Source organism: Hippocampus guttulatus, chromosome 15 (assembly GCF_054856545.1).
Source record: "Hippocampus guttulatus isolate MCC_2025c chromosome 15, RoL_Hgut_1.0, whole genome shotgun sequence".
Taxonomy (NCBI): domain Eukaryota; kingdom Metazoa; phylum Chordata; class Actinopteri; order Syngnathiformes; family Syngnathidae; genus Hippocampus; species Hippocampus guttulatus.
In genome coordinates this window covers 14123597-14147077 of record NC_141275.1, presented here as the reverse complement: position 1 = coordinate 14147077, position 23481 = coordinate 14123597, and the positions used below count along the sequence as shown (strand labels likewise).

The 23481-nt window shown below is 48.4% G+C and overlaps 1 protein-coding gene across 2 annotated transcripts in view; it reads left to right on the top strand.

The window, feature by feature from the left end:
- Positions 1-23481, top strand: part of fstl4 (follistatin-like 4) — a 70716-nt gene that overhangs the window by 41175 nt on the left and 6060 nt on the right. Inside the window, exons 1-10 of one of the 2 annotated variants that reach the window (XM_086131284.1) lie at positions 3655-3730; positions 7637-7830; positions 9091-9211; positions 15947-16113; positions 17871-17991; positions 18642-18803; positions 19358-19492; positions 19802-19828; positions 21156-21274; positions 22211-22360. In XM_086131284.1, the coding sequence (XP_085987410.1) occupies positions 3667-3730; positions 7637-7830; positions 9091-9211; positions 15947-16113; positions 17871-17991; positions 18642-18803; positions 19358-19492; positions 19802-19828; positions 21156-21274; positions 22211-22360 (1260 nt within the window). In that variant the 5' untranslated portion in view covers positions 3655-3666. Of the gene's footprint in view, positions 1-3654; positions 3731-7636; positions 7831-9090; positions 9212-15946; positions 16114-17870; positions 17992-18641; positions 18804-19357; positions 19493-19801; positions 19829-21155; positions 21275-22210; positions 22361-23481 lie in introns of those variants that run through there. The other variant, XM_086131283.1, reaches the window with a different exon arrangement.

The window sequence follows — 23481 nt, the reverse complement described above, 5'->3', positions numbered from 1 at the left end:
ACAGCCAAGAACCATTCGAAATGGGCTTCTTTTTTTTTTTTCGTTTTTCTGCACTCACATTAATTGAATTTTGGCATTTAATTGACTCCTGTACAGTTTGTCATCCGGCCGGGCTCGTTTGTCACGCGCCGCGATGACTGGTGCTCCTCTCGCTCGTTGGGCCTGCGGGGGAAGCTTTGCTCGAACATCGGGGCGGCCGTGTAATGGGAGCTGTCAGATGTCTAAATAGACGAGCGCTCTCCGCCTGCCGAGACGTCAGACCAGAGGGCGTACGCCTCGCCTGGATTGACACCTCGCTAACTCGCGAGCGGACTAACTGACGGATCGGCCGAACGGACGACCCGCCACTCACTTCGCTTACCAGGTAGATTGAGACCTTAAAACGGCGGCAACGGGACTTCCTGCGTTTTGGAAAATAAGATTTATGGATATATCCATATAAATTTATGGATATAATTGTTTTTCTTCAAAATTCTACCCAAAATAACACACGCAATTTATGAGAAAAATGTCAAATTGTATTAAAAAAATGACCGTCAAATATTACAGGTGCAACCGTATCCACAACATTTACTGCGGCTAGTAATTATATAATATCACATGCTGAAAATGTGTTTTGTTTTTTTTTGTTGTTTTTTTCTTTTAGCTTAGTTTGCATATTAATTAAAAACTCGACACAAAATACCATTTCATGACAAATTGAAAAAAAAATGGCTGAAGATGTTACAGATTTAATAGTAAATGTATGAACGATGCTTTCTTGAAGCGCCAAGTATGTCACCTCCTTGTTGGAGGTAACTCTCGCATGACTACAGGCGATCATTAGGTGGCGCTGCAGTCTCATACCCTTTTGTTACGCGTCTCGTAGAAAGCGACGGGAGTTGCCTGTTCGATTTCTTTGCCTCTTTTTTGCCGCAGTCCGGGACAGCGGGCCAGTATTCACTTGAGAGCCGAGCGTTTTCAACGTCCCCATCAATTTCCCCAACACAAAGTCTAGCGTGGCGTGTCACGCTGCCCTTGGTGCTCGTTATTAGCGAGCGCGACGCTACCCGGAGGGTGGGGGGGCGGGGGGGGGGGGCTGGAGAGGCAGTGGGCCTATTTGCATCACGGAGTCCGGCGCAAGTCGCTGACGACGTAGTGCCGTCTAATTCGAGGACCCACAGGGAGGAAAAGGGGCGACCCCGACAGCTGCCTGAGCAAAGTTAGCTAGCGGTGCGTGTTATTGTTCTTTTTCTTCTTTTTTTTTTCCTTTCGCCCCCCCAAGCTCATCCCCGGTGATTTCTTCAGGGAACATGGCCGCCGCGGATGGATGCCGACGACCTTTTTGGTTGTTTTTAGCGTTACAGGTGGCGCTCGCGCTAGCGCTGTCCCCAGAGCCCCCCCCCCCCCCCCAGACGCCATCTGTGTAAAATGCCTGCTGGCGACACGCGCGGCCTTGCTATCGACTCGCTCGCTATTGTTAAATCATCGTTCATTTACGGCCTTTTTATGGGATTGTTAAACTCGGCGTTACGGCATTTGGTGGCTGTTTTGTTGATGCAGACATAGCCCCGACATACACGAAGTATAAAAATATGAGTTCGTGAATATATAATTAAAGTTGCGACGACTGATCAAGAGGCCCTCCTGTACCCTTTTTTTCCAAAGGCGAATAAGTTTGAGGCTGTGCCACGCCCACAAAAAAAGACTAAAAAGCAATTTCGAATGTCCCATCTGTCTCTGACACCCGCTTCCAATTGGGGTTCATTTGGACAAATTAAATTCCCCAGTTGGAGTTCGTCAAATTAACATCACGAGCATTTGCCCCCAAATGGCTGTCTTGAACCAAAATGGCTTCTTTTTCAATTTCGGCCATGGGTCCTTGAGACTTTTTCAGTGGTGGAAGTGAGATCACGGGGCAATTGTTTGTTTTTTTTTAGGACAGATTTTTGGCCTTGAAAATGATTGTCCCAAAATGCAGCCATTTTGGAACAAAGCTGTAATTTTGCGTCCTTTTAGGATTAGGCATGCCCACCCGATCGCAGGTTGATTAATGAAGCTGCTGGTAATTTCGTTTTTGTTTTTTTTCCCCCCAAATTCTCCTTTTAAGTGTTGCACTACCCGTTATTTGTTAGCTTTTAGGCATAGCATTGTGGTCAGCGCTTATCATCCCCGGGGCGTTAATGTGTGTTTATGTGTGTGAGAGAGTGAGATAAGTGCAATCGTGAGCGGCAGCATCACTTCCAGTATAAATAAACACTCGGCTCAGCTTCTGTAATTGCTTTTTTCAGTCTGCTAAAATCACGCAAATACACACGCACACACACACTTATATATATAGATTTATATACATACTCATAATGACGTGATTGATGTAATTACTGTTAAAACGTTTACAAAGCAAACAAAACGTTTGGCATGATAGATTTGAGCTGTGAACGTCGCCTTGTGCCCGCCATCGTTTTTGCATAAAGTGCGACCTTGACTTGTCCACTGCATTCTCTGCCTTTTTTTTTACTGTGGACAATTTCTCCTCCTCCTGACAGTATTTCATCTCATTCCCCGCGTGCCGATGATGTCGACACTCGACACAGTTGTCCGAGCTGCTTAGTGGTTTGGGGTTGAGGGTGGTGTTGCAGGGGTGGGGCGGAGGTTGCTGAGCGGGCGTGGTGCAGTGAAACCGGCCTCCCGCTGGTGTGAACCGCCAATCTCCCAACCTTCCCCTGGTGGGATAAGCTATCATGAGCCTTATTGCGATTTTATTTATTTATTTATTTTTACCATGTTGAGTGCGAGAACTTCATGCGGGTGTATTTTTCTAAGTCTACTCTGCACTCATTAACTTTAATTTAGCGCCGCGCCAATGTTAATTACATCCATTCTGGAGCTGTGACGTATGCACGCGCCGTCGGGTCGATGATTAAGCGGCTCGTCTTTGTAAGGGACGGCCAACGTCGCCCTTATCTCGCGTTCCTTGTCGGCTTGTTGCCATGGGAACGGCCGGAACGTGACACCTCAGAGTGCGTGCGTGTGTGTGTGTGTGTGTGTGTGTGTGTGTGTGTGCGTGTGCGTGTGTGTGTATACAAGCACAGCTGCTCCCTGACACACTTTTTAGACGAAAAAAAATGGCTTTTACGTTGGCGCTATTTAGGTAGTTAGACGCGATAGACGCGCATGACCAAAACCAAATATGCCGCGTCAGTGGCTAACGCTAGAATCGCTGTTAGCTAATCTGTGTTAACTTTGCAGCTCTGCTTACCCTTTGACTGTTACACAAGTGAATCTTTGGTACTGGAACTTTCTCTAGCTGAGCTGATCAACCCATTGAATGAGGAACAGTGTGGTTTATTCGGGGGGGGGGGGGGTATGTGTGTCAATCAGTCCCAATGTGGCATAAGGCCTCACACGCAGACACATTTTCAGAAATCGGCAGATAACTCAACATTCATGTTCCATTTCACACTTGATAACATCAAAACGTTCCTTTTCCATATGTCCCCTTGAGGACCCCCGCTATTCCTGCACAAAGTACATTACTTCTTCATTACACCGCCCCCCCCCCCACCCCCCCTACACCCCCCGGCCCACTTTGCCCAAAGCTCCAATTAGCGTCCCAAAGCTAGCCACGCGAGTCATGACGTAAGCAACGTTAATCTTCCGTCTTGAAATTCTACTGCGACATCGGCCATGCCGATTCATCTCGGGACCCCGGAGAGGAAAGAAAGCGAGTCGGAGATTGCGGGCGTGAACGGTATATCGAATGCGTTGCGTTTAATCTCGGCAATGTTGAAATGAAAAATGAACGAGGAGAAACTGGCTGACTGAAAGAGAATTTGAGAAGTGGTTAGCATTAGCAAGCAGCCGGGACTTTGTACTTGCACCCCTGCAAGAGTTCTCAGTTGGATTAATTTAAATCACCCAACTGGCGTCCCGAAGGGTTCATTTGCTCAACTGCACAACTGTTTTGCATTTCAGTGGGCACACTGCCTTTATTGGAGAGGGAAGCAAACGGGCAGATCTGGTATTAAACCCACGGAGCAGCAATTTTTTCGGGTTCAAGAGCGAGAACATGAGTGGCTGCTAATGAACTTTAGCGGGGGGAAAAAAAAAATCTGTCAGAGATGATTCCAGATTAAAATGTCACGATTACATTTTTTTTGGTTTGTTTTGTTTCGCTCATGTAGTGCGGCATTTTTAAAAAGTGACGGGTGGCGCACCCTCTTGTCACACACGGCGTTTGATGGCATCCGGCGTTGACGTGCGTCCCCGGAAGATGTAAAACGCGCCAGTCATGAGACGGATCGATGCATTTATTCATGGCGGTAATTGAAGACGGGAAAACGGGGGTGGCGGGGGGGGGGGAGGTTGCGGCAGAGGGCGGGGGGGGGGCACGCTCATCAATCACGGTGTCACATTTGAAATTCACGTTCTTGCCTCGGCGGGAGAACACGTGACTCGGCGGCTGGCCTAGTTTAGTGCGCCAAGACCACCTCCTGTCTGCTAATTCATCGGAGAGTTTCCGCCTTTTTTTTTTTCCCTGTGTCACTGATGGCTATAAATGGCTCTGACATGGGACGAGGAGACGACGTGAAAGCGAGGCCGCGACGGAGATGGGACAGATCTTATGGAAATGGGGATAACATAAAACTGGATGGCAATCAAAAAGTTCCAGACCCGTCCCGTTTTGTTGAAAGAAGTTACTGTATTTTCACGACCATACGGCGGAACTTTTTCTTCTCGATTTTTTTTTTTAATTCAGTCTCAATTTCAATCATTTTCTCCATCAAAGAGCAGACCGAAAAGTTTTATTTTATTTATTTTTTTTTTTTTTAACAATGTCCAAGAAAGTGCATCTGAGGTCAAAGCTGAATTCGCGCACGCCTAAGTGACTTTTGACTCGCGTCAGCAAGATTCTTTTTCCGGCTATCTTACTTTTTAATGGCCGCCATGTCGGCGCATTCGTCAAAAAAAAAAAAGACCATCTTACCGAGAGAGTAGCAATGAAGATGATTTCTTTTTATTATTTTGGAGGGTATGGAGAGTATATGAAGAAATGAAGTGTGTCTGAGTGAACAAAATTAGCAGACTCATTTTATTGCTTCGATGGAGACGTGGCCAAAAATAATAACTTTTGTCTTTTTTGACTCATTATGAACGTGAAGATGGCAGTTAATCCTCTGCTTGCAATGTTAATTACTCTATTTGCCCGTCCGTCCTTCCTTCCTTCCTTCTTTCCTCGTTGGCTAATTGCTCCCGCTCCATTCATTATTCCGCAAATCTCCGGAGTTTTGCAGTAAACTCCAGCGATGCCGCCCGACGCGCATTTTTCACATGTTAAGCTCCGCCTCAAGTCGTCCTGAGGGTTCACGCACAGTTGAATGGGAAAAAGCATCGCTGCTGTTTATGTTTGTTAGCTTCCTGCGAAGGAAGCAGCCTGACTCTCATTTGCTTCCTTGATAGGCCAACGTCGAAATAAAAATGTGAAACGCAGCTTAGCACCGGAATAAATACCTTTTTGTCAATATTGTATATTGACAAGCAGTTGCCTTCCATCTCATAAGCGCCGCGTTTCAAAAATAATTCAGACCCGACAAGTGAGGTGCCGAGAGAGGCTAACGTTGACATTTTCTCAACGAGTTGCCTCCTTTCTCATAGACGCCACGCCAACATTCGGTACAGGTCTTGATTTTCTATCAAATATACTTCAAATTACTTGAAAATGACACAAACTACCCTTTGCTGATGGTGGTTTTTTTTTTTAAATTGGAACAAAAAAAATAGTGATTTATTAAAGGTATGGCATTCACATAAATAAATCAATGGCACCTTTTGCATAAATGTTGTATGGTATGGTAGGTGGCGAATGGAGTTCGGTTCTTGATTTAGAGTTGATTTGTGACCTGTTTAGCCGAGGCTAAATGATCAACAAAAGGCGACGGTGAGTTACGCGTCGTTTGTTGATTTTTGCGTTTTGTTAATTTGCCCCTTCATTAGCTCCCTTTTCTTACTTAATGACCCCGTTGTTCTTCATCCTTTCTCCCCCCCCCCCCCCCCCCTCCTACCTGCTGCCAGCAACAGCAGCACCGGCACGCCTCTCTAATGGCGACCTCGTTTCGGCGCACCCGCCCGTGGCTAACCAAACCCATATCTCATACAGGGGAATGACAAATGTAAAAAATGAGTCTCGTTGAGGTCAAAACAAGAAGGCCTATTCATTGGTAACAGCCTCAGCTTGTTCCTGTTAGCCACAGCGGACGCCGGCTAATTATTTCCCAGCTAAATCAACCGTGTTTCTCTTCTGGCATGACTACCTTCACCAAGTGGCGTCGTTTTCCTTTGTCCAGACTCCACTTAATCGTTACATTGTTAGCCTATTAGCGTGACTTCCTCACTTCCCACCTTTTGCTGTATCATGTTCCAACACTCCCGCAAATAGTTAAAGTGCGACTTATTTCAACCACTAAATGGTTTGCCATGTGGCAGATTTGATGCTGGGTCACCCTGAGTTTGATTCACGGCAGCGGGGGAGTTGTTTGTTGGTCAGCTAACTCGCACTTCTGCATAAGCATTAAGATATGTGCATGTTTTGTGAGTCTGACTCAGCGGGGGCTGCTCGCTGCGCTGCGGTGTCGATGCTAAATATGCTTCAAGACCGTCCTCAAATGAAGCTTTCAAATGTCACTTTCCTATGAAATTATTTGAAAGTTGAGAGTGAAAGTGATTTGTCACGTTTCTTTACAAAAAAAAAAAATTCTGATCGAATTCATGCAAAATGTATAAAATCTCGACAAATGTGAAGTGTTTAAAATCAACTGTGGTTTAAAAAAAAAATTTCAGGCAGATTCAAGTGCCTAGGCAGGAGGTAACTGTTGCGCGACAGTGACATCACAAGATTTCAGATTATTGCACACTGTCGTTTGTTGATTAGGTGTGAAAGTTGTCGCACCGCCTGCAGCAGACGGTGACTTATTCATATAGGACACTTTCCCTTTTCCTGTCAAAATGCTTAGTGGGTAAAAAAAAAAAAAAACAATCCCGCTGCCGCCGTTTGTCGTTTATTTACGCATCCTCCCTCCACCGGCATCAAGGCTCACTCGCAGTGCGCGGCAGACGTGTTTGGCGTCCTAATTGATTTTGGAAAAGCTTGTCGGAGAAAATAATGCCGCCGGCGCCACCCGCGATTAATTTGGGCCTCTCCATTTCTGAAAAGCGTCGTATCGTCTGGTGGTGAGAAGGCGGCATAATCCCCCCCCCCCACCCACCCCCAAAAGGGAGGCCGAGGATCTTCAGCTCCTCTAAAGCGGATGTTTACCTTTTGTCTTCACGTGGATTACTCGTAATTAACTGGAGCTGACGCGCTGTCAAATTATGCAAATGAGTCCGTGTTATGCAACAAGTGCCAAAAAAGGATATGACCGTACAAAAATCACTCAAATCATCCCAAGTTGTCAGGAAGTTTGCCAACTCGTGTCGGTCAAAAGATGATTTGGTGGGTCCGGGAGCAGATTCGTTGCTTTGAATGCAATTAAGTCTTCTATTTTCCCTTCAGTCATTTTAATTGAGTGAGCGAACGCATTGACTGGAATGGTTTTGAGTCAGCTCATCTGAGTCCATGAACAAATTCAGCCGAATGAGCTTGAGTTTTCCGGTGTGGCAGGTAACGCGTGCACCATGTCGGAGTACAACCGTCTGAAGAGCTTGCTGCTGGATATGAAGACCACCCGGGGAAACCCTGAAACGGAACGCAACCGGCAGAGGGACATGGAGGCCAGGCGGGCGCTGGTGGACACCATGTTCAAGTACTTGGACGCGAACCGCGATGGACGACTGGTTGCCGAGGAACTGGAGAAGGTGGGCGGCGGCCAACGCGAACTGATCTTTGCGGTTGATCTTTCGTATTGTTTGTGGTTTGACTAGCTCACAGAGCGGGGTTGGCTCTAAACTCGTGTGACGAAAGCGGCCGTGCGTTGGTGTGTTAGCGTTAGCCTTTCGAGTGCACCGTTGTGCAAGTTGTGATCGTTTGAAAGTGTGCTAGCGACTCCTACAGCGCTTTAAAGTGTGAGCGCTTGACTTTCATTGACTTTCTGTTAAGTTCAAAACTAAATCCGAAAAATGCGGAACCAAAACAACACAAAGAACCTATCGATTTATATTTTTGGGGGAGTCGGGGGGGGGGGGCAAAGGGGTGGTCTATTCATCTTAATTCCCATAGTTCACAGTTAATCATCGTACCCTTAAAAACAATAAAAATACAGCTTGGGCTGAGTGGTGTCAAGCGTTAAAAAACAAAAACAATCCCGCGTTAAAATTAATAAGCGCCTGCCAAATCTGAATAAAACATTGCAAGTAATTAATCTTCTGTCACCTCGCCGCCATTGTTGCCGACGTAGCGCTTGGTTGTTTAAAATTAAAAACTCCAGAGTGATTTATGGCTGACTTTTTCCAAACCAAAAAAAATAAGAATAAATAAGAAGAATAAGAATCATCATTTCATTATTTTTATTTCGCAGGTGTACCGCATTGAGATGCAGCCAAAGATGACGACAACCGGCAAATATTAATGCCAACGAGGCCCTGAAAAGGCTTCCGACATTCGTCGCGGAATGTAAATAGAGATGAATTGCAGTCGCCCCTCAAAACAGACACAAGCGCCGGTGGTCTTTGCGGCGGGGGGGAAAAAAAAAGTCATGCACTTTGGTCGGGGGAGTGTTTAATGTGCGCGCCCACGGTCAGATCAGACGCTATCAGTGGAACACGCGGCGGTCGGCCGCCGAAGGCCCCAAAATATATTAATTAAATTTGTCACGTCCCTCTAATCCGCCTCAACACATGCGCAGCGCTACTGTAGACAATCAATTGGAAGAGATAAACCGGGACGGGGGTATTTTGAAGGCGGCAAAATCGTGGCTGCAGGATGGGAAAAAAAAAACTAACATGGAAGGCAAACCACCATAGGAAATGTACTCATGCAACTATTTTATTTGCTCTTGCACTGTGGTTGACATGACAGTCCATATTTTTGTTACTTAAACTGTATTGTAGCTTTTATTCAGTAAATTTTTTTGGGGGGGGACGTGAAAAATGCACTTCAATATTTTTCTTGTATGTTAGATCTCCATGAAGGAGCACCTGGACGACACCTTACTGCACTGCACCATGCAGGATCTTCTGCGCTACGACGACTACAACAACGACCGACACCTCAGCCTGCACGAGTTCTACACCGCCTTCCGTGAGTCATTTGTGTCTTTTTTTTTTTTGTATGACGCATTATTCATATTTTTAATTGGCTCCATGTTTTGTGGATAGTGGAATAAATTGGTAGTTAAATAAAAAAATAAAATAAACACGAACCCCATTTCGCTCGGACAAACTCTCCTCACTTGTACTGGAAGCGCTTGGTGCTAGCGCTAATGTTAGCTGACAATTTATCCAAAGAAATTTGTTGAAAAAGCAATGGCACAAATATGAAGGTGTATGAAAATAGTTTCCACTGATTTTATTTATTTTATTGACGGCAATCCCTCCAAATTGACGTTTTCCCCTAAACGTATTTGTGCTTTGCTAATCCGCCGCAGTCTTGGTGGCTGCTACGTTAGCATGCGAGCATCAAACACAGAAAACGCAGGCAAATAGGTCTCAAAACATTGCCGGTCTTATTCAATAATGCTCCCGCCGAAATCCGCCTGGTGTCGGCGACGATAAAACGCATCCGCCAGACTTCCGGCAGAAGTTCGCTCGCGAGTGACACCAATAGCACGACGATACGTCCACATATCTCCTCACTGACAAAGCACAAAGAGCGTGAGCTCGGGCGGATCGCTCGTTTTTTAAAAAAAATTTTATCCGCCAAGGCACCTGCTCAGCCGTCTAATGCGCCGCCGCCTTTGAATCGCAGCACCTCTGACACCGCCCGCTTCATCTAATTACATCCACCCTAATTCCCCGACAATATGAGAACCCAAAAGCCGGTGAAAGCAGACGCGAAGCCTGTTTTAAAAAGCCATTCATCATTTGTTTTGTTTTGTTTTGTTTTGTTTTGTTCTATCCATCAATGCGGCGTTTTATTAGAGAGGACTCTAAACCTGTTCCCAGGGTTTCGGTGATGTGCTTTTATCAAAATACCCAAGGATGGAGAAGCGCATTTGTCTTGGACATTAGCCTGTTTTGAGAGGGCGGTTCCGAGCCATAGAAACTGGGGGTGTGGGGGCAGGATTATGTAAATTAAATGTAAATTAAAATTTTTAAAAAAGTGAGATAATTCAGAAGGGGCTCTCACACACACCCACACATTTTTGGGAAATAGGTTGCTCATGAAAGATTGACTTGCTATGTCACACTTGATTGGTTGGCAGGTACTAAACTAGTTTCATGCCAGTCGCTGGTACTTCGCCGCTTAGCAGTCAACAGGACTTCATCATACATTCATTTGCGCTGGTGACGGGAGCTACACGGAGGAAAAGGGTACATACATTATAGCACACCTTTTCATTTATTTTCCAGAAGAGAAACAACACCAACACAGGAACAAGCTTTCATGTCTTAGCCAGAAGCAATTAGCCGCTTGCTATCAGGAAGAGAACCGATCTGCTCGACTGCTCCTGTTAACTTGGCGACATCAGGGGGGGGGGGGGTTTACACAGCGTACTGTCTGTCGTTGCATACGTGAACATTTCCACCCAAATTTTGGTCCAAGTCTGAAGTGGACGGTCTGGACCGGGTGAATGCTGCAGAGACGGACGGGCGGGCGAGGGATGGCGGTGAATTTTAAAGCGTCCGACTTTGCATACCACTTTCCCAACTTTCCCATTATAAAGAGCCCGCGCCCGGCAAGCCTCTTAATGAGGATGACTTTCCCGTTGTTTTCTCCTTTTTCTTCTTCTCGTCATTTTCCCTTGCTTGTTTACTCCCGTATAACGGTGGAATTACGCCGCGGTGGATGCGACGCTGCAGCGGAGGCACATTTGACTAATTAATCACTAGAGCAGTGGGGCAGAAGCTGGAGGAGGAAACGAGAATTACGGCCAAGTAGACAGAGAGAGAGAGAGGAAACTGTTTTATGTTGACAAAAGTATTCGGACAACTGACATTACTTGCAAGAGCCTTTTTTTTAAATGGGATTTTTTTTTTGAAAGGGACTTAACGCTTCCCTGCAGAGTGTCGCCATATTGGACAAAAGTTTTGGGAGAGGAAAAAAAAATATGCACGTATTCCATGAGTTTTATCAAATCTAGAAAATGAGTGGGCCTTGAACATTTCCCTGAGGAATGTTTCTCTCGAGGTGAAGGCTCATGTCAGTGATTTCTCGCCATGTAGACACTACGGCGACTCTCAAGAAGTCGAGCTGAGTCGGTACCGTGCAGTGGTAAAAAAGGCACGCGGGCTGGTCTTGTGTCTCCCAACAATCCCCTCCGAAGCCACAATCGCAATCATAAAGACGGGAATTCCTTATTCCGGCCGTCAGCCCGCTGTACAATTGCCGAGGAATAGCCGGGCCCGGTCGTCATGGCAACTGCCGCCTGTCTGTTTAATATCGGAATCATTTATTTAGTGCGAGCGGCGTCGTTACCCAGAGCAGGAGAGGAAACGAAGAGTTGCAGTAAAAGAAGTGCACGATCAACAATTAGGGGTGCAGAAAGACGTGACGGACCCTAACCACCCCACCCCCCCGACCCCCCTCCCACAAACACCGCCGCCATCTGCCCCGCCTCACTCCCAACCAGTGCGCGCACACTGCGGGCAGATGGAACACGGGTGTCTTGATGTAAGGCAGAGATGAGCACAGGCGGGGCAGGGAAGCAATCATTTACCGCGCGGCTGAATGAAGAAACACAAGCGCCAAACCTCGGCGGCCATCAATTTGTTTTATGGCGGCAATACACTTATTGTGCAGCCACTGTGCAGCGCTGCCATGCGGGGGATTTATACACTCGGACGCGGCGAGTCGACCTCCGCGGAACGAGAGGGGGGGTGTCATTACCTGACCCCACGAGGAAGGCTTTGTAGTTCTCGTACGGAAGATGAGGATTTCGTCAACTTGAGAACTTGCCATTTTTCCGATAGAACACAGCTCAATTGATTCTCATCTTTCACACACGTCTGTGTATCCCTTTCACAGAAGAGATAATTGATTTGAACATCTTATCATGATGAGCGTGATCTTTTTTTGTGTGTGTGTGTGTGTGGAAAAAGACGATTTATTTCATCGCGAGATGAAAGCCCACGTCTAAATTTAGAACCTTAATTGCGAGTCGACTTTAATCCTCGCTCCAGACACGCCAAAGTGACTAATATCAGCTTTGGCACGATGATCTCCTTGGAAGACAAATTGCACTCGACGCTGGGAAGCGCCGAGCGCAGAGATCATGTCAAATCATTCGTCCCGACTTCCCGGCGGGCGGTGGGCCGGTCGTCGGGCAAATCTCGCGCTATCCGCCGTCATGACACGCAGGGTAGTCCCACCCCGGCGCCGCTCGCCTTTTCTTCCTTTCCGGCCAACTTTTCGTGTTTAATTAACCGCAGACATGCAAATCCGAGGCTTGACTTTGACCCCCGATAGCCTTTTTCTTCTACTGCGCTCTTCATATCGGGAAGAATTTAGCTCCCTCGTTGCTTTGCTACCGAGGGGAGCGTTGGAGCCAACTTAACCGATGGTGCGCCGAACACAATCTGGCATTCCGTTTCCTTTCTATGATGCCAATCAGTACATTTGCAATAAAATCAGTACATAAGCAAGTCTCAAGTTGCCATCGGGTCATGTTCGTATTTTCTAACTTGATCGCGCCCTCGCCTGATCGCCGACATGAAGCTTGACCAGCCGTCGGGAAGATCAACCCTGAGGTGAATGCGACGTTACCAACCTGTCAAGTCGCGTTTGGGACGGGCAAATCCTCCAAATCCTGAAATTGACGCAACTCGCGCCTCTGCTTGATATCCTTGACAATGTTAGTCAATGTAAATTTTGAACAAAGAGTTGTAAATTTCACCCTGGCTCGCTATCGTCAGCCATTTTTTTTTTTTTTTTTGCCACGGCAGCCGAGAAAGTCATCTTTCCTTCCGATACTCTCAAGGGAACTTTTGTTCCCTTCAAGGAAAACATCTGCTCGATGTGGATTGTCAGCGAGTTGGCCAGATGGCTCAGTTATAGTCGTGCGGTTATGTCTTGACTAAAGGATGGTATTGAAACGGACGAAGGGTGAGGTGGGGGGGGGGGGGGGGGGGCTCTTATATAACACCACAGCAAAGAGTTGAACGGGGAAGACAAGTGAGTCGACAGTATTTTACAGCTTGTAGCACTCCGAACAGACACCTCGTAGCTCTTTTGGTTTCGGCTCATCCATATTCAGTAGGATGAGGGGCACGTTTTGATCAGGTTGAGGATTACAAAATGGGGGGGGCTTAAAGGAAACTATGAGAGAGTGAGTGAGGTTTACGTGTAGGTCAAAGGTGTCATGGTTGATTGGAGACCGGAGGTTGTCAGGCGGACGGCCACCTCGATTGGCGTTTATGTTGCGGGGTTTGCGTTGGGTCGGATTGAGGTTATTTTAGCCAAGTATACAGTCTGAGCACCCGGGCTTTTGGTTTTTGTCTCAATCTCCTTTGGGCACCTCACCCTCGGCTACGGCGGCCTTGAGATAAGCAGTCGTGGCGCCGCCTGTCGCTTCGGCGCGCTCTCGACAGCTCACTAAGGCGGACAGAGATTTTATCCCGGCCCACTCGGCCAACGTAGCCCGGGGGCGATCGCTCTGCTAGGGGGCGACATCAAAAGTAAAGGCCCGCAATGCCGGCGGTATACAGTACGTTCCCCCCACGCTCTCTCCGGATTGCGACCCTTGGGTCAGATCAAACCGCCCCGCCCCCTTCTACCCTCTGACACCCACTGTCGGCTTTTATATCTCTTCCCCCACCCCCACCCCCACTCCTTGCCGGAACACGAAAGACCACTTAGCCGCGGCTGTCGGAAAGAGGCCGGCTGCAGTGGAGCTTAGGTGCTCCTCATTGTCAGGATGAAGGATTATCGGGAGCGTCTGAGCTCTCGTGTCGCGCTCGCAACCGAGCATCACTTTAATAAATTGATTCCCTTGCCGCCAAATGAGAGATGACCCGCAAAAACACCTTTCGACAGGTCCCCGAGGGGATTGGAGATTTTCCCTTTCGGCGAATGGTGTTAAGGGCGGAGGGTCGGTCGGTGGTCTCGGGCCTGGCGGTTCGGGTTCGCCGACCAGCGTCCGCTCGGCTGTCCGGCGCTTGCCGTACATGCGGGCGGATAAATAAACGCGAGAGTCTCTCGTGAAGCTATTCAAGGCTTCCTCCCGTGACTTGAACCCATTCTGACACAGCGAGGGGGGGGGGGGGACAAATTGCACATCCACAGGCGGACGCTCCGTGTCGCTCCGCACGGCCGGGCGAGGATGTCATGACATTATCTTTAAAATGATGCCCCCCCCCCACCGCTAGGTTCCCTCCACCCGTTTCTCTCCCGGAATAGCCTCCTTGCACACAAGCCAGTAATTGACTATTCAGGGACTCCGGGAGCTCCGCTAATCAATCAGCGGTGTTAACGGTGAGGAGGTGGGGGGGGGGGGGGGGGGGTCATTGCAGCAGTGGTTCTGAAACGCAAGTCATGCGGAAAATAGTTCCCATGAACAGTTTGAATTGGGAAAGATAAGGAGCATTTATGAATGCGTTATTCGCGTCAATCTTTTTTTTTTTTTTATATGTGCGGTGGAATTCTAAGGAAAGAAATGGATGACCTGGATTCCAGGAATCTTTTTGAATGGGTGGAGAAACGCGGACGGACTAGAATGGCCCCAAAACCGAAGGAGGAGGTAAAAAAAAAACGTCAGCGTGAGTCAGAACGAGAGGGACACGATGGAGCCAGGCGGGAAGGCGCGAGCGTGCCTGACGGGAAGTGAGAGCGGTGGCAGGCGGAGCACGTACGGGATCTCTGGAGGAATTATCGATGCGGAGAGCTGACGACTCTGTTGTCGCCTCTCCGCCGCCTTTACGAGGGAAAGCAGAGGAACGGACGATGCTGCCGAGGCCGATAACTTCCTGCGCGGGGCAGCCCGAAGCGGCGACGCCTTGCTAATTTGTCTCTTTGCTTTTCAAACCAGGAAGCCCAACCTTGACCCGGCACGTATTAAGACGGGCATGGCAGATTTCATGGAGCAGGTGTTTGCGCAAAGCCAACAGCTTCGAGCAGAAGAGCACGAGTCGCTAAGAGTAAAGCTTTCTCATTCTCCGAAGCTGAAATTGGAGCTTTTGATGCCGAGTTTTCAGCGCGGCCCTCCGGATAGACTTTTCCTTGCTTTGTGTCAAAGTCTGCTCCCTCTGGGGTTTTTTTTTTTTTTTTTTTGGTTCCATCAGTGGCGGTATAGTAGCAGGCCTTCCGCTGCGTCTTTTGTCAAGAACAGATCCCGTTTCCGGAATCTTGCCATGCGGCGACGGCTGCAAAGCTTCTTAAACTGAACTGCAGTTGGGTGGCGGACAAATTTCCCGGCAACAATTTTGCCCGAGCCTCAGCCGGTGGCCTCACGTCGTTTCAAGGCCGACCCCGAAATCACCACGCAAAAAACTCCCCCCTTCACGGAAACATTCACCCTACGCCGCAGCCGGTCGATGAACGGCGGCCAAAGTGGAAAATAACTCCCGGTCTGCTCACAAAAAGGTGAACGGAATCATGCGCGACCATTCAAATGAACATAAATTTGCCTTAATGAGAAGAATGATATTTAGTCCTCGGCCACATGCTCTTTTTATTCCCGCGCCGAGTCACGTCAGGACAGCTGTTTATCCTCCTCGCTCCGCTAGTAATGAGACGGACCCCCCCGGAGACGTAATAAGCCTCGGTTTGCTGTTCTGCCGCATCGGCACATTTGCGTGATGCCTATCCTCTCATCGTACGATTATTCCCTCCCTGATTGCGGAACCGATTCACACATGCCCCCCCCCCTCCTCCTGGCAGAGGTGGTCCAGCTGAGCCTGGCGGAGGATCAACGGGTCAGCGTCTCGGCGGTGACGGTGGGCCTGAGCGCCGTGCTCACCTGCGCCATTCAGGGGACCCTGCGGCCGCCCATCATCTGGAAGAGGAACGGCGTGGTTCTCAACTTCCTGGACCTGGAGGATATCAACGTAAGCTGCCTTCCTTTTCGTCGTTTTGCAATTTTGCCGGGGGGGGTGAAACGATGGTAGCTTTGTGTATGTATACGCATCAATAATTTGTACGTACGGTATCAAAACAAAAAAGTATGAACTTTTTGAAGGGAAAAATGTTTGTATAATTTCCCTTTCACTGTGATTTAACAGCGTTCCTTGAACTTTGCGACGTGTGTTTGATGTTTGATGATCTATTTGTGCATTTACATTTTCGAAAATATTAAATCCCGAGTCGCCGTGCGTATTAACGCCACGAGACCGTTTCGGGAAGCCAAATTGGACGTACGATGTGGCAAATTGCCACTCATCATAAAAGCAATGAATAATCCATTTTGATTTCGTGGGCGCGCAACACTTTTGTATTTGCATGTAAGTGGCAGCAACGTGATTAACTGCACAAAAGGCACGTGAAATGAAGGGTCTTTACCGTGCCTGGAGATGGCGGGGCAAAACGCGCCGGTGACACTTTTCAGGCTTCAGAGCGGCCCAAAAAAAAAAAAAAAAAAGAAAAAAGAACAAATCTCGGATCACAAATTGGAATTTCATGATTTGCAACACGGCCGCCGGCCACCTCCGAGGTCCTTAGCCGCACAAAAGCCTTGATAGAAATAACGGGGCCCGCTGTAATTTGCCGCGTTGTACATTTTGATGAAATAAAGAGGTTAACATCCCATTATGCCGGCTGCCATTTGGAATCCGCCATTTACATTTGCCGCACAATGCCAGCGAGTCACAGCGCAAGTCTCGCCGAATAGCTCGCAAAGCATTTGGCCCATTCCGGCTGTCCTCGTTTTTCCTTTTCTTTCGACGCTCATCTTTCCAATCAGAGCACAGGGGAAAAAATAAAGAAATAAGGCGATAAGAAGTGTTGGTGTCTCGGGCCAACGTGCGCAACAGCTCAGCCAAGCGACCAACGTGAAAATAAATGTGATTCCGTGACATTCAAAGTTGACGCAAAAGTCACTTGAAGGCGAGCGCGACACAAAATGTCGTAACTTTCTGCAATGTTTTCAATGTACGGATCGACCGTATTATCGACTCGCTTGCTATTTGAGGTCTTTTCACGCTCGCAAGAGTGTGAATTTGCAGGAAAGAAGACATTTTCATCGATTCCTGCCCACTTACGCGCAGATGCAGTCGCATTTCAAAATGAATGCGATACAGGTCACGACTTCCTGCTTTTCAGCCGCCATTGGACGCAAGACGCGACGTCAATCATGCCCACCACGGATCGCTCGGCCCATCGGTGCCTGTTTTTTTTTTTTTTTTTTTTCCATGTCATACCAAAAGAATTGTCGACCGCCCTAAAGCGAATACGTTTGGGGAAACGCCGCGTGGCGGGGAAGACAAAACGTAATGCTTTAATCCGCCCTTAAAATGTGTGTCGCTACCCCACCCCTGGGGCGCGCGCCGCCGCCGCAAACAAGCGCTCCCATTCGTCAAGCTAATGGCTGTTATATTTTTAACCCTTGCAATTTGTCAGCACCAAGGATCAAATTCCCCAAACGCCAGCCCGGGCGTTGATGCATGGTTCCCGCGATCCCGCCGCGTTCCATCAAGCCTGCCCGGAATTGTCCCGCGTCCCGTCCCTCGGCCCCCTTTGTGTCGGCATCCCATTCTTCTCCCGCCACTACCCCCCGACCCCACCCCGCCCCACCCCGCCCCGCCTTCTTTTCGTTTCAGCCTCCCTACATTTGCCGCCTGCTCTGTGTGCGCGCGTGTGTGTGTTGAAGGACTTTGGGGACGACGGCTCGCTCTACATCACCAAGGTGACGACCATTCACATGGGCAACTACAGTTGCCATGCCTACGGCTACGAGGACATCTCCCAGACGCACGTGCTGCAGGTCAACGGTCAGTCCAGCCCGCGGTTTTATGAGCTAATCCCTACTTGGACATCGCACGTCCTTGATACCTTAACTCCCGCCTCGCTTCCTTTTCTCGTTTCCAGCGGCACTTTGTCCCCCATCATCGCAGTCACGGGCGCATTTGGGGGATTTTAAAATGCTTTGCTTTCTTAAGCAACATAAAATAAAAAAAAGTCAATAAAAGTCAGATGAACGCACGTTCAAGTCTTGGGGGAACATAGAGATGACGTTGTTAGCGTCTTCCCAAAAGTGTTGTGGTCATTTTGGTTGGACTGCCCTTCGATGCTTATGATATTTTTATCCCTTCAGTAAACCTGCGTAGATGCCAAAGCTACATAAAAAAAATGAAAAAATAAAAAAACAGAATTTGTCAGGCTCTGAGGTGTTTTTTTGCAAACGGAGGTGTCATTCATCGTCTTCATTCTCTCACAGCTTTCCTCCCCTCGGGCGCCGCCAAGTAGTCCGACACCTTTTTCATGCAGCAGCCGCAATAAAGCCCCCCCCCCCCCCCCACCACCACCAACCCCCGAGCGCTTGGCCGTGCGAATTCATTCCACGCCGCCGTGAAAGTAATTCCGCGTCGCTGGTGGTCTTAACCCCCCCCCCCCCTCCCCCCGTCTCGTTTGCGCGTTGCAGTCCCGCCGGTGATCCTGGTGTACCCGGAGACGCAGGCCCAGGAGCCCGGCGTGTCGGCCAGCTTGCACTGCCGCGCCGACGGCATCCCCGATCCCAAGCTGGTGTGGCTCAAGAACGGCGCGGAGCTGCAGCCGCGCTCCGCCAAGCAGCTTTCTCTCAAAGGTAAGCGCGGCTTCCTTTTGGCCATTTCCATCTCGCTTCGTTTTTTTTTTTTTTTTGGGGGAAGTCAACGAGAATCCGCTATTGGATTTTCACGGCCAACTTTTTCTTCAGCAACCCTCAGGCCTTCTTCAACTTAAAACTACCTTTTTAACGAACATCGATCCTCGTCATTCGAACACTGAATGCATTTTTTTTTAACCCTTCAATTTCCACAATTGATAAGTCGTAAAACATCCCGAAATGTCTTGAGCCTGACGTTAAAAGCGGTCCGAGGTTATTCCTGCGAGGAGGTTAACGGATCGAACCGCGCCCCCCAACGTCTGCCCGCTTCTTGGAAACGTCGTCGTCAGACACCAAATTAGCATCGGGCGTGACTTCTTCAGACTTTTTGGTGGGTCTAACTCTTGATAGACACGTCCGCTATATTGCATGTTGCTACGCCGAACTGCCGAATTTGCAAAATATTCGGAGAGCATTTTTAGGGTAAGGCCCAAGTCGTTTTCCAAAGCATAACTTAACATGCCTGCAAAATTCTTGGGTTCCTTTCGTCTTAGCAAACGGCAGCGAGCTGTTCATCGGCAGCGTCCGCTACGAGGACACGGGCGCCTACACCTGCATCGCCAAGAACGAGGTGGGCGTAGATGAGGACATCTCGTCGCTGTTTGTGGAAGATTCCGCCAAGAAGACACGTAAGGGGAAAAAAAAAATGTAAAAATAAACCGACGTAGCCTGATGAGAAAAAAGCCGTGCTATTCGCTTGGGTTTGGGACCACGAGCCGCACAAATTTGCGACTCCTATGTTAACATTTGCCGATCGAAAGTTCAAAACTAGCAATGGCGCGAGATTTCAATTAACAGCCTTTTTCTTTTTGTTGTTGTTCTACAGAAAATATGCGACTTTTGAATTCATGCTCAGTGTTTTTTGTTTTTTTTAATGAGCTATTCCGAGTAGCCAAAACAAATCCGTTTCAAGTCCATGTCTTCCTTTTGTGTTCCAGTGGCAAACATTCTGTGGCGAGAGGAAGGTAAATACATCTCAACTCCTTTTTGTATTCATATGATCAAGTGGGCACGCGGATACCGGCGCACCTCTCCCGGGCCACTGAATGCATATAAATGACAGTATATGTGTTGTGTTGTCCGCAAGAAACACCGGCTGGCTCACCCCCCCCCCCACCCCCACCCCCTGCCTTGCACACTGCCGGGAGTGCATTTCATCAACTGCCGCTCGCACACAATCAGCCTTTTGTTGTTGTTGTTGTTTGGTTATCCCTGTAGCTAGCGCTCACAGCTCCACTGTTGCGGAAAGCATCCGATCCTATCCGGACGCTGTGTGTATATTATGACTACAAAAACAACGACAACGAGGCCGCCTCCCTCCATCCGTACAAGACTTACTGCCGTTTATGGCGCGCCGCCGCCGCAATGTGTTTTACGGGGATGCTTTGTGCGCATTCATCAACGGGAGCGCAGCATCCGCCGCGGCCGACTGTCAGTTTCGGGCTGTTAGGCAACGTACGCGGGCCGTCGTCGTTACAAATGTGATGTGTTGACGAGGCGGCTAGGAGAGCAGACGGCGCTCACTCGACTCGACGCGTCGCCGCGCGTTTAAGACGCGCAAAATCCGACTTAATGAGGCTTGCGCAATAACGTTTATGTACAAGCGGCGCTGCCGTGAGTCGGTTGTGCGCACGCAGAAAAGATGGCGGTTGATGAACGACACTTCTTGAAGGGTGACGGGACGTACATCGATTACGGAGACGTTTGACGTCGTCAAAACGACGGCGGCGCCCGAGGCGAGATTGTTTAACGCCAGCGAAAAGATTCGAGGAGTGACTTGATTGGTCCCGAGGTTGTTGTTTGCCAGCTGATATTTTACAACCCGATCTGCATTTAATATTAGCGTTGGGTGTGAGTTAGTTTGGTCAGCGTTTGGCTTTTCGGTTGGTCGGGTTCGGACTTTGTGCGTTATGGATTCGGGTCAGGCTCAGTCGTGAGAGTTAGGACTGGGTTTGTACGGGTTGTTGGACTGGGTTTTATCTGGGTTAGGCTTGGTCGGGTTACGATTGGGTACGGGTTAGTTTTAAAATTTCGCTGGGTGTTGGCGCGAGGGTTCGGTTCCTCGTAAAGTTGAATAGGTTAAAAAGTTCTAGCCACACCCACTCGATTTTGGGAAATTCACCATCTAGTGCCTCTAATAGAATTTAAATTTTTGAAGAATTAGCTAATGCGGGATTTTTATACTGAAGCGATTTTACGCGGTGACTTAAAGAGAAGCTTTGGTGTTCATTGATGAGCTAATCCTTGGCCCTTGAGCCCACCGCGTTGACGCTGCCCGTCTTGTTCGCGCAGGTCTGAGCGTGGGCAACATGTTCTACGTGTTTTCCGACGAGGGCATCACCTTGCTGCAGCCCAGCCAGTGCGAGATCCGCCGGCAAATCAAGCGCACCGAGAGGATCGTCGCGACATACGTAAGACGCAGTTTGATTTCGATCACCCTCTGTCCTTGTGTCACAGTCCAGATCCTTACCGGATGAAAACTAAAAAAATCTCCTCAAGTGCAGTCACCGAGTATTTGTGCTTCCGCTATTTTGTACTCCACGCTTTTTTTTTTTTTTTATCTCCGACCGGTAATCTTGGACCTTGATTCGCTTGTCACGTGTCCCGACAGGATGATCCGCCGTTCGGCGCGAGACGTCGGCAACCTCCCTTCGTCTAGTCACAGTGGGCTGCTCTCCCTAACCCCTCCCAATTTAATGGGATTATTCGCACGCTTTAGCATAGACTGTACACAGTCGATACCCGAGTGGGTAATCCACTGGGAAGTGGAACAATGGGTTTGAGGTGCTAAAAGTTGCTTGTTCCATAAAGGGATTGTTTTTTTGTTTTTTTTAAACGGAGTCGCTTGTGATTGTATTAGAGATCAATAGAAACTCAATAAGCCGCGCGTTAGCGAGTTCGTACTGCAAACGGCACACGCTGCGCTTTAAACGCTCGCCGAGCACCAGCCCGACGCGATGCGAGCGCCGTGTTTGTCAGCGGGGGGAGAATCGCCGCGGGCAGACGACGGCGAGGACGCCGAGAAAATGACGCGTCGTGGCAGGAAAATGTTCCTTTGCCAGTGAGTGGAAGAGGAACACGGTGATCGGGTGCTGGAAAAAAAAATTGAGAGGAATGAAAAAATATGGCTGGAGCCATTATGAGGAAAGGATGAGGAAACTGTTCTCTTCAGGTTTAGAGGAATCGAACAGTTCTTCGACGTGATCTGAAGGATTTAACAAGCACGTCAGAGGAATGCGTTATAAATCCAGTGAGTCAACCTGCTCATTCAGTTCTATTTCTTCACTCTTCCCCCGCCTCGCTTGGTGTTCGGCGTCCCCCCCACCGCCCCGCGCCCACCCCGGCAGGAAGAGATGTGCCCCAAAGGCGAGGGGCCGTCCCCTCAGCGCTGCGTGTGGTCGTCGGCGGTCAACGTCCGCGAGAAGTACGTCTATGTGAGCCAGCCCCTCCAGAGCCGACTCCTGGTAGTGGACCTCCAAGCGCAGCGAGTGGTGCAGGTGGGTCGCGGAAAACGCCCTCCGACAAAGAGTCGACTTCAAAAGCCTTCCCGGGGCCTGATGCATGATGGGAAGTGCAAAAGGCCAAACTTTAAGGGAGAGCCGCTCGGACTTAAACCGCTTTTTTTTTCTCTCAACAAAATTGACAACCATGACGCATCTTTTTTTAAAAAAAATACTAAAATTAGCAGCCATTAAAATGAATTAAAAATTCAAATATTCATTTAAGTTCACAATGCATTTGCAGTCAAGATGCCCAAGTAATATTTGAGTGTTTCACTTCTAAAGGATTTGCACAGTGACTTTTTTACCTTTACATGAGGTGAAATTTTGTGACAAGTATTGCGGCGAAAAATTAATTTATCGGCTTTTGGAAACTGATAACGCACCAAGAGTGGAAAAGTGAGTACAGCATTGACCGCAATGCATCCAGAAAGTATTCATTTTTAGCTTCATTTCAAATACCATTGACACCCCCCCCCCCCCCAATAAAACTTCCAGCCATAAAAATGCATACAATTAGTTACTTTTTTGAGAGTCTGAAATTATTACAAATAAGGGGGCTGTGAAATGAATAATCCATTGTGGGGTTTTTTTGTGAGACATCTTTTTTTTTGTGTGTGTAAAGCTTTAAAACGGGCAAATTGTGTTTACAGAAATGTAAAGTTATTGAAGATATTTTTGAAATACCAACACAGTAGTGATGGGGGGAGGGGGGGGTGTCAGCAACTCCCTGTGCAGCCATGCAGAAGCAGGTTAATGGATTGTGTTGTTCCTGCTTGCTGACCCTTCATGTCTCCTCTCTCTTCTGCCTTTTTACTGTAATTCATTCTCCCCCCCCCCCCCCCGAGTCTCTGTCCGCTCTATCCATCACCATCCCGACCAGCTGAGCACGTTTAGCACGTCTGTGTTGGCATGATGGGACATCTGCTGCCCAACAAAATCAATTTTTCTCAAATGTCAGGCAAAAATGTTGCATGGCCACCTGTGGAGCAATGAGTCAAGATGTTGCGAAAAGGCTCGGCAGAGGTTTTCTTGACCTTTGGTGAGCGGCTCAACCAAAACATATAGCTCGTTAAGTACTATGAGAGTGAGAGAGAGAGAGAGAGAGAGCAGGCCTC